This window comes from Hylobates moloch, unplaced genomic scaffold (assembly GCF_009828535.3).
Source record: "Hylobates moloch isolate HMO894 unplaced genomic scaffold, HMol_V3 SCAFFOLD_21, whole genome shotgun sequence".
Taxonomy (NCBI): Eukaryota; Metazoa; Chordata; class Mammalia; order Primates; family Hylobatidae; genus Hylobates; species Hylobates moloch.
Window position 1 is genome coordinate 308,788 of NW_026652296.1, and position 16,503 is coordinate 325,290.

Here is a 16,503-nt window from a genome sequence, read left to right on the forward strand (position 1 = left end):
AGTCCGCGGTGGGTAGGAGAGGGAACCACTAGCTCCCGGCGGCCCATGCGCGCCGCCCGGCCCGGCCCGCGGAGAGGCCTCCGAGCGCCATGGCTGCGCCCCCGGCCCGCGCGGACGCTGACCCTTCGCCCACGTCGCCGCCTACGGCCCGAGACACACCAGGCCGGCAGGCTGAGAAAAGCGAGACCGCGTGCGAGGACCGGTAGGCGTGGGCGCCGCCTCCACTCCACTGGCGAGGGGAAGAGGCTGCAGATCTGGCCGAACTGGGCGGGTGGTCCGTCTTCGCCGCGAGCCCAAGTCCCCCACTCCCGAAGGCCAGGCGGCGGCGCCCCGTTCTCCCACGTGCCGGGCGAAACTCCGCGGGCTTGAAGCGGCCGGGAGGACGGACCTGGCCCAAGCCGGCAGGCTCCTCGGGGCTCGGGGAAGGAGCCCGGGTGCGCACCCCCAGCGTTGACCTTGGTCTCTGCCCCCAGTGGGTGGGGCCCTCGGCCTCGAGCGCCCGGCGGGCTGTGGGCCTGCTCGACTGTGCGAGCTCGTCTCTGTTGTCGGCTCGGGGTGTGGCCCTGCCCGACCCGCGAGGCCAGGGCTTGGGATTTGGAGATGCTGCGGCGCACGGTGCCTTCTGATTGCCCCGCATGCGCGTGGCACCTTCGAGTCTCTGCGGGGACTTTGCAAGAGCATGAAGTGGGGAAGTTGTGGGGGTGCAGCGGGAGGAGCCCGCTCCCACCCCGGTTCGTCACCCCGGGTGGCCCCTCTGGGAGCCGGGCCCTGCGAGGCGCCTTTGCAGCCGTGGCCGTCAGGGGGCGATGGCCACGCAGTGCCCGGGGTGCAGGAGGGCGCTCTGGGCGCTGCCCCTCTCTTCCGGGTCTGAAGTGTCCCTTGGGGAGCCCGCGGGGTCCACAGGAAGGGCTTGTTCCCACTCAGGCGCCTCTTGCTTGGGTTCAGGCTGTGACTCCGGTCAGAAACGCTGTGAGCCAGGACTCCCTCAGAGGTGGGCTGCGCTGGGTGCCGCAGGGGGAAGGGTGTCCCGGCACAGGGTCGCTCTTCTGCAGGAGCTGCTGGGCAGAAAGAGCTTTCCCCTGGCCCTGTGTCCTTTCAGGTCCACACCCTCCCAGTGGGCAGTGACTAGGAACTTTGCGTGGCTGGAGTCTAACAGACCTGAGTCTGTTCCTCTGCTGGTTCCAAAGAGGCTTTGTTTTTTTGTTTTGAGACGGAGTCTCACTCTGTCGCCCAGGCTGGAGTGCAGTGGCTCGATCTCCTCTCACTGCAGCCTCCGCCTCCCGAGTTCAGTTCAAGCAGTTCTCCTGCCGCAGTCTTCCAAGTAGCTGGAATTACAGGTGTGCGCCACCACGCCCAGCTAATTTTTTTGTATTTTTAGTAGAGAGGTATTTTGTCACGTTGTCCAGGCTGGTCTCCAACTCCTGACCTCAGGTAATCTGCCCACCTCGGCCTCCGTGGGATTACAGGCGTGAGCCACCGCGCCCGGCCACCAAAGAGGTTTTGATTTAACCCAAGGTGGGGCAGGCCAACGCTAGATAAGCACTGAGGGCTCTTGAGAAAGGCACTGCCGGATGACACAGGTTGGTGGCAGCAACCATCTGGGCCTGCTCTGTGCACAGACGGTGGGCTGGGCACAGTGGCCCTCGCTGTGTCCCAGGAGGCAGAGACCGTTGTTATCTTTCTTTGGTGTGGTTACCAAGAGACAGGAGGGAAGCTGCAGGCAGTGAGGATAGATTGCAGCACCCTTCTCCAGGGGCCCTGGTCTGCCCTGGAACTGCCTCTTGTCTTAGGCAAATTTCTTGCACTTTGTGTTTTGATGCTTGTGCCATCGAGGACTTCCTCTGCTCCAGCCTAGGGCTTTTCTCACTTTTCTCCAAGCGTGTCCCCCAAAGTTCCTGCGTCTGCCCCTCTTCAACCTCTGGTGCTGCCCTTAGTATTCCAGAGCAGGCTCCAGCTTGGAGGTCTGTGCACGGGTGGAGGTCTGTCCCCAGGGCTGGGGTTCCTCCACCACCATTCCAGTTCCTCCTGTCACATCATCCCGGCAGTCAGTCTCTCCATCTTGCCTGTTGTTTATTGTCTGCTTGCCACTCGTGACTCTGTCCTGGGCACCTGCCCCAGAGCTGGCCCATGCTGGTGCAGGAACAGGTCCTTTGTGGTGTTAGCAGTGACTCCTGGCTGCGGTTGAGATGGAGTCTGGGGCTGTGGAAGTGGGGAGCAGAGGGAGGCTGCCCATGATCTGTGCAGGGCAGGTCCTGCTGAGGGAAGGTTTCCTGAGTGGTGGGGTGGGCCAGTGCAAGCCCCCAACCCCCTCTGCTCATCCAGCCTGAGAAAGCTGCCCTCATGACTCTCCGAGTCAGTCCGGCACCAGTGGGTCAGGCCTGCATTGGCTCCTGTGGGCTAGCTCCTCCCTGCTCCCTCCTCCCTCCGGCCTCATTTTAGTTGTCCGGCAAACTTCCCTTAAACCTGACCTGTCAGGAGGCGCTGTGCCACGGGCGCCCAGCAGGAAGGTCCGTGGGTGATGGTGACCCCGGGGGTGGTAGAACAGGCCTGAACCACAGCAAGGGAGTGCCCAAGCCTTTCTCCCTGTGTGCTCTCTCTGTGGCTGTTTCCTCAGCATCAGTTTCACATGCCCTGCGCTCCCTGCTGCTGGGCGTTTGCTTCTGGTTTCCTTGGCATTGTGGATGGTTCGTGAGGGACAGCCCTGCCTCCAGGTCTCCACACATGCCTGTGCTTATTTTTCTTTCTTTTTTTTTTTGGAGACAGAGTCCTGGGCTGGAGTGCAATGGCACCATCTCGGCTCACTGCAACCTCTGCCTCCCGGGTTCAAGCAATTCTCCTGCCTCAGCCTCCCGAGTAGCTGGGACCACAGGCGCCCGCCACCATGCCCAGCTAATTTTTCGTATTTTTAGTAGAGATGGGGTTTCTTCATGTTGGTCAGGCTGGTCTCAAACTGCCAACCTCAGGTGATCCACCTGCCTTGGCCTCCCAAAGTGCTGGGATTACAGGCATGTGCCACTGTGCCCAGCTAATTTTGTATTTTTAATAGAGATAAGGTTTCTCCATGTTGAGGCTGGTCTTGAACTTCGACCTTGGGTGATCCGCCCGCCTCGGCCTCCCACAGTGCTGGGATGACAGGCATGAACCACCGCGCCCAGCCACCTGTGCTTATTTCTTGACGATGACATCAGTTATGGGGGCCTTATCACCGATGAGGCATCTGCCTTGGTCTTCATGAGCTGACCTCCCTGTAATGCACCTGCTGTTAGTCCTTGAGGAGGAAACTGAGGCAAGCTGTGGCTCCGTGGAGGGGACTGAGCCACACTCGACTGTGCTGTGGCCCAGAGCAGGATGGCTGAAGGTGAGGGAAGGGCAAGGGGTGCCCTGAAGTGACTGAGGCAGCCTCCAGAACCATGGGCCTCAGACAGCCCCACCTGCAAGGAGGAAGCCTTAGGCAGAAGGTGCTCTGGGCAGTGCTTACCCCAGCGTGGCGTCAGCACCTGTGGGTGGCGTGGCAGTGGGAGTTCTCTGGACCGGCCCAGCTCAGCAAGTCAGAACCTGGGAGGAACACCAGTGAATAGGACCAGGGCAGGCTACTCCTCCCCACCGTGAGTGGCCCCTTCCTGCCGTGGGCTGCTGTGGCCGAGAGCAGCCCCATGGAGGGGCATGTTGGGGACCACGTGGCCTGCAGCGAGGCGACGTGATTCTGGGGTGAGGCCTGGTGGTTCCATTCACAGCTGCGTACCTGGGCTCATACGTCCCTTGCCTGGCCAGCACAGTGCTGGCTTCCACAGGCCTGTAGCCTTGCCTTTTGGCCGGCTAGGGCAGCCAGGGTGCATGCCCATGCCAGGCAGACCAGCCTGAGTCCACTCTGCTGTTGAGACAGCCCAGCCAGTGGCATGGCCCCCAGGAGCCCGGACTCTGCGCCTGCTCAGGACAGCTTCCACCTCCCCGACCCTGGGCTGTCTTCTGCCCACTTCCCAGGTGAGGGATGTAGCCGCCTCCCCGGAGCAGAACTAGGAGAGGAAGCGCCTGTGGACACAGACAGATGGGCCGGTCCTGCCTGTGAGGCAGCTCCCGGGAGCGGCCTGCTTTTGAGGAGTGTGACCTCCATGTGGAGTTTCCCTTTCCCTGGGCTTCTGGCAGCCCCTGCCTCAGTACTGGAAGCTCCAAGAGAAACCCCATGGTAGGAGGAAGCTGACACCCATGGCTGACCTGTCTGCCCCTAGGAGAGAGCTTAGGGCTGCCAGGACTTCTCTGTGCACATCCTTGACTGACTCTGCTGAGGGTGGGGCCAAACCCCTGTTTCTGTGGGCGGGGAGGTGGCTGTGTCCCCTGTGCTCTGCTGAGCCCTGCGTGGTGAGCCCTGGGTGGCTGCAGGTCCCTGCAGGATCCCCCTGAGTGGGGGTAGGGCAAGGCAGTTATTTTCAGATGGTGCCAGAGGGTGGAGTTTCAGATTTGTTTATGCCTGTCGGAAGCACTCTGGGGCTAGGGATGGGGTGCCCAGCTCAGCACTGACGTTCAGGACACCTGGCCAAGAGGCGCCTCAGATTTCCCTGTCCTGCTGTGGGGGGTTCACTCTGTAGCCCCAGGCAGGCCGGGGTACTGTAGCTTTTTCCAGGGGATCCAGGAGGGGTGCAGGCACACGGCGCATGGTAGTCCTCCGCAGGCCTGCAGCCCTAGGCTGGCGGAATGTGCCAGCCCACACACAGGAGGGGGCAGTTCACACCGAGGGCTGGCCCGAGGATTGTCAGGGCCACACCAGGCAAAGCCAGCGCTATTAATATCAGGCACGCACAAGCCCCCAGCTGGGTGATCCTCATGCCTGCAGCCTTGGCCTCTGAGGAAGGCAGTGAGTGCTGTTCCCTCAGTACGGTGGGGGCTCCAAGGGCCTCCTGGCTGCTGGGCCTCTGCTGACATTTGGCAGCTTCTGCCAGCCAAGGGTCTTACCCCCAGCCCCCCGGCTCTGCACCCACTGTGCTGCCCACAGGAGTGGTCCTGCCCATGGAAGGGCCAGTTCAGGTGGCCGGAGCTCCTGAGCTGCCCTAGGGGACTGCTGTGGGTCTGAGGTGATGTCTCCCACGGCTGTCTGCGCCTGAACCCCCACGCATCCACCCCTGGGGCCACTCTGCTGTTCGGGAGCACCCACCCGTGTCCTCGACCATGAGCAGCCCCCCAGCTTACCCTGGCATCAGGGTCTCAGGGTGCCGGGCCCTTGGAGCAGAAGGCAGGTGAGTCTCGGCCGAGGGTCTCTGCTGTGAGGGGCGCCCACTTGTGCTGTGGTCCTGGCCACTCGGACCTGTGTTTGGTGCATGTCTGTGGATATCAGGAATCAAACAGGCTGGCAGGTGCTCTCGGGCACCGGGCAGAGCCCAGGGTCGAAGCGCCATTTTGCTTGAGGCTGTTGGTCTGGGTGCATCTCTCTTGTGTTGGTTACGGCTTGGAACCCTCCGGGTTGGAATTAACCTTCTGTTGTTACGGCCAGAAGCACTCTTGTCCATCTGTGCACAGGAAATGAAGTTTGTTGTGCAACTTTCTCCTCTCTTTTTATGTATTTTTAATATTCTAAAGTTTTCTGTGTGGAGACGGTCTCACCGTGTTGCCCAGGCTGGTCATGAACTGCTGACCTCAAGCAATCCTCCCACTGCAGCCTCCAAAGGGCTACTCAAAGCATGAGCCACCACACCCGGCCAACTTTCCTCTGTCAAGGGGTGCTGCTTGTGAACAGCTGGGTGAGGCTTTGTCCTTGGCTCTGAGAGACAGACCAGCTTTGGGGAAGGTAGTGGGGCTGGGCTTGGTGCAGACTCAGCCTGACGCCATCACAGGCCTGTGGTGAGGCGGGTTTCTGGCAGATCCTCCTGGCCTGCTTGTGCCTGTTCCACTGCATGAGCACCGCTCCCAGCAGAAGGGCCAGCGCCTGGCCGTCAGCAGCGTGTGCGTCGGGAGGGATCTGCGGTGACGGGGTTGTTACTTCAGTAGGATGAGGAAGAGTCACAAATGCAGGCTTGGAAGGCTCCTGCTGGAGAGGCCCGAGCACCAGGAGACTGGCAATGGGGAGCGGACACGGTGCCAGCCCGGCCTCCGCCGTCTGGTGTCTGTCCCTCAAGTTACTCCCAGCTTTGTGCATTAGTGAGCTCACCCTCGGAATCCAGGGTGCATGGCGGAAGTGCAGGCAGCCGCAAGGGCTGTGCTGGGAGCTTCGCTGGGGAGCCTCTTTGCAAGTCAGATTGTGTCGGAGCTTCCTCCCTGAGCTTGAAGACAGCGGGTGATTGATCCCTGCAGATGCTGGGGTTAGGCATAGAGGGGAGGGGCCGCCTGGATTTGTTCTCTGCCCACCACGGCCTCCAGGGCCACCAGAGCGTTTCTGTCTGCTGGGAACCTGCTGCTGAGCCTAAGCCCCACTGTGCGCAGCTGTGGGCCATCCATCAACACCTGCTGGGAGGGGTGGCCCCCGGGGGTGAGCCTTGCAGGCCCTTTTGTTTACTGCTGGTGCGTTGGTCCTGTCCGTCCAGGGCCGCTGGGAGGCCCTGGCTTCTGTTTGCCGGGTCGTGTCTTCCTTCTTGACTGACAGCCCTTCAGGCAGACCTGAGTGGGGTGCAGGTCCCATTCCAGCCACAGCCCCCACACGCGGTCTCGGGGAAGTGCTGTGGCACCTGCTCCCCCTTCAGGGCACCGTGCAGTGGCGCTGTCCCCCGGGCCTCCCTCGCCTGGTCGTCTGGGCGCCTGGCCTTGTTTGTGCTCAGCCCTGCTGCTGACGTCACCGCTCAGCTGCAGAGCGATGTCTGGAGCCGAGGTGAGGCTGAGTGAGGCTGACTGGCTGATTATTCCCAGTGCTCACTCCCCTGATGGTGGCATGGAAACAGGCAGGCCTGTGTGTCCCTGAGGAGAGGCACAGCGCGTTTTCCCCGTCAGGTGCAGACAGCGGGTCTCCTTGCTGCTTTAAATGCTGTCACACTGTTCTCTGGGCCCATGACAGCTGTCACGTGTTGGGCTGGGCTCCCTCCTTCCACTGCCCCCTGTGTGTGCACACGGACACTGTCCTCCTGGCTGTGGGTGTCACGGGTGCACGGGGAGGCGTGAACAGCTGGGAACATCAGTGTTCCCACACTGGAGATGCCAGCTTCAAAGACAGACTACAGTTTGGTTTATGGTAACAAAGTGGCACCTGCTTAAAAAACATTCAAATGTGACAGAAGTTGCTGTTGCAAATCTTGGTGGCCAGAGTGATCATGGTTAGGGCTGCTGTGTACACACGCCTCCCTCCGTCACACACACGCCTCCCTCTCTCTCTCACACACGCCTCCCTCCCTCACACACACCCTCCCTCCCTCACACACGCCTCCCTCCCTCTCACACACGCCTCCCTCCCTCTCACACACACGCCTCCCTCCTCACACCCGGGCGCATGTAGGTGAGCGTCCTTCGTTTCCTGGATTTTATACAGATGGAATCATATCTCCTTCCAGCTTGGTCTTCTCCCCGACCATGCTCTGAGGATGCCGTTCCCTGTCCACACCTGTGTTTCTCTGTCATTTTCGGGCGTAACTGGCATTTGTGGAGTATTCCATCTCCTGTGGAACTCCGGAGCGCGGTGGACAGACTGTGTCCCTGCAGGAAGCTACAAAGAGGCGGTCCTGCCGTTTGGGGAGCTTTCCCTCTTGCCCCCGGGGGCTCTGCCCTGCACAGACAGTGGCTGTGGTTCTGAGTGGCTCCCCATGTGGGTGGGCCATGACCTGCAGGGCCAAGGTGCTGACCCCTGAGAGCTTCCCAGGGACGCCTGAAACATGACGCTGAGGCCGCCACAGCCAGCTCGGTCTCTCCTGGGCAGTGGCCAGAAGTGCCTTCTGCCAAACCTGTGTCTTGTCTCATGGCATCTTCACACCAGGCTTTCTTTGCATCCGAGCCTCTCAGAACAGACTGAGCAGGCGCCACGTTGATGCCCCCTACCCCCCAGCAGGGCACGTGGCCACATTGAGCCTCCCCAGAGGCTGCCCCTCCCAGGGCTCCGTGGCCAGTCATGGCCTCCTGCCCGCTTGAGGTTGTAAACTGGCGGAGAAGTTGGCAGGCGCCTGAGTGCCAGTCTGGCATGTGCAGTGCATGTAGATGCCACACAGCATAGGCCTGTGTCTTCCTCCCGTGGATTTCCCCCTTGCAGACTTTAGGGGCTCCCCTTACCCTGGGCAGGCTCATGGCAGCCCAGACAGGTGGCAGCACTTTCCTCTCTGGTGTTTGCCAGATGCCGGAGGTTTCTGTCTTGGGGACCCAGGAGGGGCCACAGCAAGAATGAATGGGGTTCCCATAAGGCTCCCAGCCCAGGGTCCCCCATCCGGCACTCTGACAGCCAGAGAGGCCAGGCCGAGGGACTGTGCTGGGCCTGCTGTCGCTGCAGGAGAATCAGGTCCTGGCTGAACCCTCTGCCTCTCTCCCTTAGCCCTTCAGCCTGGTCCTGTCTGAGGACCTCACCCTGGGTGTGTGCATACAACCTGGTCTGGTCTCACCTCCACCCACATGCTGCCCTCACGTCTCCTTGGGCACCCAGCCTTCAGCATGGCAGTGATTTGGCTGCCCAGAGAGTGTGCCGGGTTGCAATGGAACATGGTCCACTTTGGGGTCTCACCTGCCTTTCACAGGCCCACCTTGAGTCCCCTTGGGGACAGAGCCTGGCCCAGCCAGTGCCCGTCCACACAGCAGGATGAGCATGGCCCCAAGATAGCGTCTCTCCTCCTTCCCTTGTCCTTGTTTGCCATCCCTCTGTCCTTGCTGTGTGGACATTGATGATCAGAGGCCCTGTGCCAGGCTGAGCACTTGGGTCTGTGTGTCCTGTGGCCCAGCTGCAGGCAAGGTTCTTTTTTTTTTTTTGAGGTGGAGTCTTGCTCTGTCACCCAGGCTGGAGTGCAGTGGCACGATCTCAGCTCATTGCAACCTCCACCTCCCGGGTTCAAGCGATTCTCCTGCCTCAGCCTCCCTAGTAGCTGGGATTACAGGCGCCCACCACCACACCCAGGTAGTTTTTTTTTTTTTTTAATTTTTAGTAGAGATGGGGTTTCACCATGTTGGCCAGGCTGGTCTCAAACTCCTGACCTCAAATGATCCACCTGCCTCGGCCTCCCGAAGTGCTGGGATTACAGGCGTGAGCCACCGCACCCAGCCCAGGCAGAGTTCTTATGGACCCCCAATGAGCCTGCCCGCCTCAGCCATGCCTGTTGAGGGGGTGGGGGGATGCCCTGTGGGCTGGCCATGCCAGCGGGTACCTGGGAGGTGGGCAGCCCCGGGCCATATCCGAGCATATCCCTTTCTGCAGCAGCAATGCAGAGTCCCTGGACAGGCTCCTGCCACCTGTGGGCACCGGGCGCTCTCCCCGGAAGCGGACCACCAGCCAGTGCAAGTCAGAGCCTCCCCTGCTACGTACAAGCAAGCGCACCATCTACACCGCGGGGCGGCCACCCTGGTACAACGAGCACGGCACGCAGTCCAAAGAGGCCTTCGCCATCGGTGAGAGCAGCGGGGGGTGGGACCTGCTGCCGGACGCCCGCCTCCGGCTCCCCTCCAGTGCCCGTGGAGCAGGAGATGGAAGCCGGGCAACCGCAGGCAGTGGCCGCGGGGTGGGCGCCTCCGGGACCGACCTGTGCCACAGCCCGTCGGTTCCTCATGGAGGGTCTGCGCTCCCGCCGGCAGGCCTGGGAGGCGGCAGTGCCTCTGGGAAGACCACCGTGGCCAGAATGATCATCGAGGCCCTGGACGTGCCCTGGGTGGTCTTGCTGTCCATGGATTCCTTCTACAAGGTGGGCCCCCGCCCAGCTCCCCCGAGGACCCCCTTGTCCTCTCCCTGACCTTGGATCCCCTGCAAAAGTAGGTCCCTGGTCTCTGAGCCCCAGCGTGGCTCCTCCTGGGAGGCCTAGAGCCCCTGTCTGCTGGCACTGGGTGAGGGCCCCGCTGTGCCCACGACTGCTCCACAGCCTCCCCCACCAGGTGCTGACCGAGCAGCAGCAGGAACAGGCCGCACACAACAACTTCAACTTCGACCACCCGGATGCCTTTGACTTCGACCTCATCATTTCCACCCTCAAGAAGCTGAAACAGGGGAAGAGCGTCAAGGTGCCCATTTACGACTTCACCACGCACAGCCGGAAGAAGGACTGGGTAGGCCAGGGCCCTGCAGAGGGGGCCTCGGGGGGGTAGACCAGGGCCCTGTAGAGGGGGCCTCGGGGGGGGTAGACCAGGGCCCTGCAGAGGGGGCCTCGGCGGGGGTAGACCAGGGCCCTGCAGAGGGGGCCTCGCGGGGGGTAGACCAGGGCCCTGTAGAGGGGGCCTCGGACGGCTGTAGGCACATGAGCCGGGCTCTGCAACTCCCGGGTTTCTTCACAGAAAACACTGTATGGTGCAAACGTCATCATCTTTGAGGGCATCATGGCCTTTGCTGACAAGACACTGTTGGAGGTGAGCACCCACCGGGAATACCCACCCGCTGGTGTCTCAGCCCTGGCCGCCCTGTCCATGAGGTGTGCGTCCTCCTGCCCCGTCCCCAAGGCTTCCACACTCTATAGGCCTAGGCCAGCCACTCCCTACCTCAACCCCAACCCCAGGCATGCCACAGCTGGGTCCATCTGCCGGCCGCGCAAGGCAGAGCGTGGCTGCCTGAGGCAGTGGCTCCCTCTCCACCGGCTGAGGCCTGTGCACATACCTGGCATGTTCTTGGCGTTCTCGTCCCTTGCTGTGGTCCTGACAGACAGGTGAGGACCCAGGGCTGGTGTGTTTGAGAGATTTTGCTGTAGCTCACAGGGGCCTTCGGGACAGAGCTGAGTGTGACTCAGGTTGGCCTGATCCCAGGGCCCAGGTCCTGCCCCTGGCACAGGCCCAGAAGACCCCATTGTCAGGCACATAGCAGCCCCCAGCCTCCACAAGGCCTCTTCATGGGCCAACTACTGTGTGCTGAGCATGGGGACAGACCCTAAACTCGCCACGTCCCCATTCCCCAGTGTGTTGGTGCCAGTTTCCTCAAGCAAAGGAGATCACATGCGCCCAGCCCCATTCCTGCCTGACTCCTTAGCCAGCCACCATGCCATGCCTCTTCACCTAAGCCCCTGAAGGGGAGCACCCCACCCCCAGACACCCCCACCTCCCCACTCCTCCCCACCTGCCAGGGTGCCCTGGGGAAGTGGCTCTGGCCAGGCCCACAGACCAGGCAGCCTCAGTGCAGGGGCTCGTCCCGCTGTCTCCACGCCGGCTGCTGGCGTCCGGCCACTCACTGCCCTGCTGTCTCCACCAGCTCCTGGACATGAAGATCTTTGTGGACACAGACTCCGACATCCGCCTGGTACGGCGGCTGCGCCGGGACATCAGTGAGCGCGGCCGGGACATCGAGGGTGTCATCAAGCAGTACAACAAGTTTGTCAAACCCTCCTTCGACCAGTACATCCAGCCCACCATGCGCCTGGCAGACATCGTGGTGCCCAGAGGTGAGCCTGCTGGGCTGCCTGTTGAGGGGGCGTCGGGCAGGCCAACCGCTCAGCCCCCGGTCACCCTCCCCCCGTCCCGCCCCAGGGAGCGGCAACACGGTGGCCATCGACCTGATCGTGCAGCACGTGCACAGCCAGCTGGAGGAGGTGAGCGGGGTCCCGCGTCCCCACAGCCTAGCCCAGCCCCTCTACCCACTTCTCCGCTGCCACCACCCCCAGTGGCCTGCTCACCTCATTCCCCTGAGTTCACTGTCCCCTGCCAGGTGCTAGCCCTGAGTGTCCTGAGCCTGCTTGGTCAGTCAGATCGTCCAGCCCAGACCCCATCCCATGATGCCGCGCAGAGCCTGGGTTCCCTGAGGAGGCTGGGGTGGGGGTGCAGGTGCTCAGGACCCAGCCGACGGTGCAGCCCAGCCTGAGCTTTTGGGAATGACAGGCATGGCCTGCTGGCCCAGGACTGTGGGGTTTCACTGCTGGGTCCCACGCCAGGCCAGCTCCTCTCTTTCTCAGGGGGTCACCCCAGGAGCGACACCCCCACCAGAGGCCCCATGCTCCCTGAGGCATTCTATGGCTGGGCCTTGGAGCCTGGACTGGCTCTGAACATACTCCCTACCAGGAGGTTGAAGGCCTGAGGCCTGCAGAACAGAGCCCCGGGTCCTGGCTCTGACTGCCCCATCGCAGAACTGCAGGTCTGGCCCAGGTGGTCCCCAGGTTACAGGCATTAGAAGCTTGCCACCCCCCATGGCTGGCTGTGTTCCTGCGGGCCTGCAGCATGTCCATTCCTGGGTGGGGGTGGCCTGGCCACCTGCCCTGGTCACTGACGCGCCACCGTTCCCTTGTGTCTTCCTGTGTTGCTGCCACAGCGTGAACTCAGCGTCAGGTAAGACTTGCACAGCTGTCTGCACAGATGGAGGCACTTCCAACACCTCCAAGGAGCTCTGGGTCTGGGCTGTGACCCAGCCAGGCAGGCAGTTATCTCTTCCCCGGTCACAGAAGGGGTGGTGCGGAGTGGTCCCAGCCCTGCTTCTGCTTCCCCTTGCTGGCAGATGAGGACACTGAGGCACAGAGACGTGAAGTAGCTTGCCCAGCATCACGGGGTCCTGACCCTGTCCTGGCCAGACCTTGCTGGAGGCTCCCCGACTCCTGAATCTGTCTGTGGGATTTGACCCCAGAGAACACAGCTGCCCTCCCGAGCCAGCACTGCCAGGCCCCTGGGACAGTGACTACAGACATGTCCCAGCAGCCAGGGAGCTTGCTGTTCCTCCTGTGCCCCTGTCCTCCCACCCATCCGGGTCCTGCTTGCCCCAGCTCTGTCCTCGCAGCCCGCACAGCTCTGCCAGCAGGAACTGGGCAACTGCAGCAAGAAGCTTGGGCTGGGCCGGGGCCACATCCCACTGCCCCTCCCCAAGGGCAGGCGTGCAGGGAGGTCAGCCACGAGCGACCTGCCCTTCTCCCCGCCTTCTGTGGGTTGGGAGGCTCCTGACTGAGCCACCTGGTGGGAGAGCCCTCACATTCAGAGCCCTCCAAAGAGTTTGCCAAATGTTGGAAATGCCTCCAGCGCCCGTCCGCCAGCCGTCCAGCTTCCTGTGCCTGCATGAGTCTCCGCTTGGCCCTCTCCGCGGCCAGGGAACCCGCAGGTCTTGTCCCGTCAGGTTCCTCCTGAAGCCTTTCTTCTGAGAAAAAAACTTGCCAGGGTTTCAGACTTGGAAAAACAGCTGAACACAGCCAGACACATTTTCCATCGTCTGGTCAGCCAAGGAAGTGTTGGCCTGTGGCTCCACTCACTTCCTTCAGCCCCAGGAAGCCTTGATGGGGGGCAGGAGGGAAGGCCAGGCAGGGCTGGGGGCCTGGCCGCCCACACTCCTCCTCAGGCCTGCGGGGAACGCCCTGCTCCCCAACTAAGCAGCCTTCTCTCTGTTCTCTTCCTTCTCTTTGTAAACCCCCGTTTCCTGCCTTGTTCCCTCCCTGAACATGCTCTTCACCCGGCAAGCAGAGGAAGCTACGTTGGGATATGTGAGCAGAGCGCTCCGTGGTGCTGCTGTGTGACCCGCCTTCCTGTAGCCCCTTGCCCCGCTGCTCCTGCTCTGCCCTCTTTCCCGCTCCTGCCCCGCCCCTTTCCTGTCACTGCCACACCCCATTCCCGGCCCCACCTCTTTCCCTGCCCGTGTCACGCCTCTTTTCTGCCAGTCCCGCCCCTTTCCTGCTCCTGCCCCGCCCCTTTCCCTGCCCCTGCCACGCCCCTTTTCTGCCCGTGCCATACCCGTTCCCTGCCCCGCCCTTTTCCCTGCCGCTGTCATGCCTCTTTTCTGCCCTGCCACACCCCATTCCCGGCCCTGCCTCTTTTCTGCCCTGCCACACCCCATTCCCGGCCCTGCCTCTTTCCTGCCCCTGCCACACCCAATTCCGTGCCCCGCCGCTTTCCTCTTCCTGCCCCTGCAGCACCCCCTTTCCTGCCCCGCCCCATTCCCTGCCTGTGTCCCGCCCCTTTTCTGTCCCCTCCTTGTCCCACCTCTTTCTTGCCTCCACCCCGCCCTTTTCCTGCCCGCTCCTAGACCTGCTCCTGCCCCGGCCATCCCCAGGCTTGGGCAGCGGGGCGGGACGGTGCAGCCAAGAGGCACTGAGCCAGCTATGCCCCCCGCCCCCCTCTCTTGAGAGGGGCCGCGCACCACCTCGGGGAGGAGCCAGGGCGGGGCCTGACCCCACAAAGCTTTAGTTGTTCCCCCGGGGAGAGGCTGGGGACAAGCTACCTATTCTGGGGTATGAGACCTATCAGCACGTGTGTGCCCGGCCCACTTCTGCTTCCTCTTAGCACAGGAGGGGTCCCGCACTGGGAGGGGCCCTCACACCCATCCCCCCTAGCTTTCTGCCTAATGGTGAGCTTGCCCCGTTGTTCGCCGCCATCTTTCGCCTTTGCCTGACAGCTCAGGTAGGGCGACGTCTCCCCCCCAGCTCAGCCCCAGGCAGAAGTCAGGCCCGCTCTGCACCTCATGCTGTGCCTGGCCCATGTGTTCCCCTCACAGTGACGCACAGCCGTCCTGTGGGGAGGGAGGGCTCTGGGAGAAGACCCCCTTCTTGAGTGTTCCCCATCGGTTTGTCCCCAGGGCTGCTCTGGCCTCGGCACACCAGTGCCACCCCCTGCCTCGGACGCTGAGCGTCCTGAAGAGCACGCCGCAGGTACGGGGCATGCACACCATCATCAGGTGAGGGCCCACCTGGGGACGGGGCGGCCCCGCGCGCGCTCTCCCGCTCAACTGTTGGCCCCACAGGGACAAGGAGACCAGTCGCGACGAGTTCATCTTCTACTCCAAGAGACTGATGCGGCTGCTCATCGAGCACGCGCTCTCCTTCCTGCCCTTTCAGGTTCGCAGCCCGTGAGGTGGAGGGTGGGTCCTGGAGCCGGTGCGGGCTCCCCGCGCTCACCGGAATCCTCACCCTGCACCCCACAGGACTGCGTCGTGCAGACCCCGCAGGGGCAGGACTATGCGGGCAAGTGCTATGCGGGGAAGCAGGTACCTGCCTGGGCGCACCTGGGCGCGGGACAGGCTGCTGGGGCGGGATGTGGGCGCTTAGCCTCCCCTCCCCGCAGATCACCGGTGTGTCCATCCTGCGCGCCGGTGAAACCATGGAGCCCGCGCTGCGCGCTGTGTGCAAAGACGTGCGCATCGGCACCATCCTCATCCAGACCAACCAGCTTACCGGGGAGCCCGAGGTGCCTGGGGGCAGCCGGGGCGATGAGCCCGGGGGTAGGGGGCAGAGGGAGCCCCACCTGCAGCCTGACCCCTGCCGCCCGCAGCTCCACTACCTGAGGCTGCCCAAGGACATCAGCGATGACCATGTGATCCTCATGGACTGCACCGTGTCCACGGGCGCCGCGGCTATGATGGCGGTGCGCGTGCTCCTGGTGAGTGGGCCCTGGGTAGGCGGGGCAGGTTCAGGCAGAGGTGGGATTTACCTGCCCAATACACTTGGTAGGACCACGACGTGCCTGAGGACAAGATCTTTCTGCTGTCACTGCTCATGGCAGAGATGGGCGTGCACTCAGTGGCCTATGCATTTCCACGAGTGAGAATCATCACCACGGCGGTGGACAAGCGGGTCAATGACCTTTTCCGCATCATCCCAGGAATTGGTGAGGCTGCTCAGGCCCTTCAGCCGCGCATGAGGGCAGGGTGGGTGGCCCTGGGAGGCCCCACCACACTGGATCCCCTCTTTTTCCAGGGAACTTTGGCGACCGCTACTTTGGGACGGACGCGGTCCCCGATGGCAGTGACGAGGAGGAAGTGGCCTACACGGGTTAGCCGCCCAGTGAGCCATCCCGTCCCCACCACCCTCCTCCTGCCTCCTGACCCAGGACTGAATAAAAAGATGTTAATTTTTAAAATGTTACCAGTATAATTTATTCTATGCATTTTATAAAATAAATAAAGCTTTAGAAAAATGAAGGTGTGATTGGTTAGTTAGTTACAGCACAGGAGTGGCGTCCTGGCTGAGGCATGCGTTTGTGGAGACTCCTCATGGAGAGGGAGAGAAGGAGCTGAGGGCCCTGCCTTCTCCCCTGCAGGACCAGGCATTCCCAGTCGCACTTGTGCCAGATGAAGGAAGGGGTAGAACTGGGCCCTGCAGCTCCTAGCTCTGCTAGATGGGGCCCCTAGAACCCATACCTTGGTGGCCACCTGGCCTGGACCTAGGGAGGGGACGGGCCCCCTGGTGCTCTGGGTCTCACAAGAGGCAGCCTCTATTTTCCCCCCACCCACATATTTGTACCATCAGTGTCCTCCCCACAGTGGAGGGAGTCCTTCCCGTCAGGACAAGTCGCTGGAGGCAGCAAAGCCAGGAGCCGGACCAGGGCGGAAGTAGGGGCCTGCGCTTGGAGGCGGGCTTGGAGGCGGGGCTACCCGGGGCCCACGAGCCTGGAGCCGCTGCTGCTCAGGGCCCGCCTTGCGCACCCCCTCCAGACCTGGAGGCCCACCCGCATCCCGTGCTCTCTGCCGTGCCCACGCCCGCAAGTGCGGTTTTCCTTAGGTCCTGCCCACCCTGCTTTCCGAGCAGGTCC

At 62.5% G+C, this 16,503-nt stretch overlaps 1 protein-coding gene across 16 annotated transcripts; it reads left to right on the forward strand.

Moving 5' to 3' along the window:
• Window positions 1–5: 5 nt before the first annotated feature.
• Window positions 6–15,892, forward strand: UCKL1 (uridine-cytidine kinase 1 like 1). Of its 16 annotated transcripts, none has more exons than XM_032141933.2 (15): window positions 12–202; window positions 9,299–9,489; window positions 9,673–9,779; window positions 9,967–10,137; window positions 10,363–10,434; window positions 11,264–11,453; window positions 11,539–11,600; window positions 13,444–13,463; window positions 14,552–14,650; window positions 14,717–14,810; window positions 14,897–14,959; window positions 15,037–15,159; window positions 15,244–15,351; window positions 15,423–15,579; window positions 15,669–15,892. In XM_032141933.2, the coding sequence occupies exons 1-15, from the start codon at window positions 90–92 to the stop codon at window positions 15,746–15,748; spliced, it is 1,650 nt and encodes a 549-aa protein (XP_031997824.1). In that variant the 5' UTR covers window positions 12–89; the 3' UTR covers window positions 15,749–15,892. The 16 variants fall into 16 exon arrangements, with proteins under 16 accessions (XP_058289221.1, XP_058289222.1, XP_058289220.1 ...); XM_032141936.2 differs by lacking the exon at window positions 13,444–13,463 and adding an exon at window positions 12,314–12,330 and having other exon boundaries at window positions 9,302–9,489; XM_032141935.2 differs by having other exon boundaries at window positions 9,302–9,489.
• Window positions 15,893–16,503: the final 611 nt, after the last annotated feature.

What these genes read in the sequence shown, in the direction of transcription:
- UCKL1 (XM_032141928.2), top strand. Translation starts at nt 90, where the DNA reads ATGGCTGCGCCCCCGGCCCGCGCGGACGCTGACCCTTCGCCCACGTCG. An exon ending in GAGACCGCGTGCGAGGACCG is followed by an intron (nt 203 to 9,298) that starts GTAGGCGTGGGC and finishes CCCTTTCTGCAG; the next exon opens with CAGCAATGCAGAGTCCCTGG. An exon ending in TGCACAGCCAGCTGGAGGAG is followed by an intron (nt 11,601 to 13,443) that starts GTGAGCGGGGTC and finishes CCCGGCAAGCAG; the next exon opens with AGGAAGCTACGTTGGGATAT.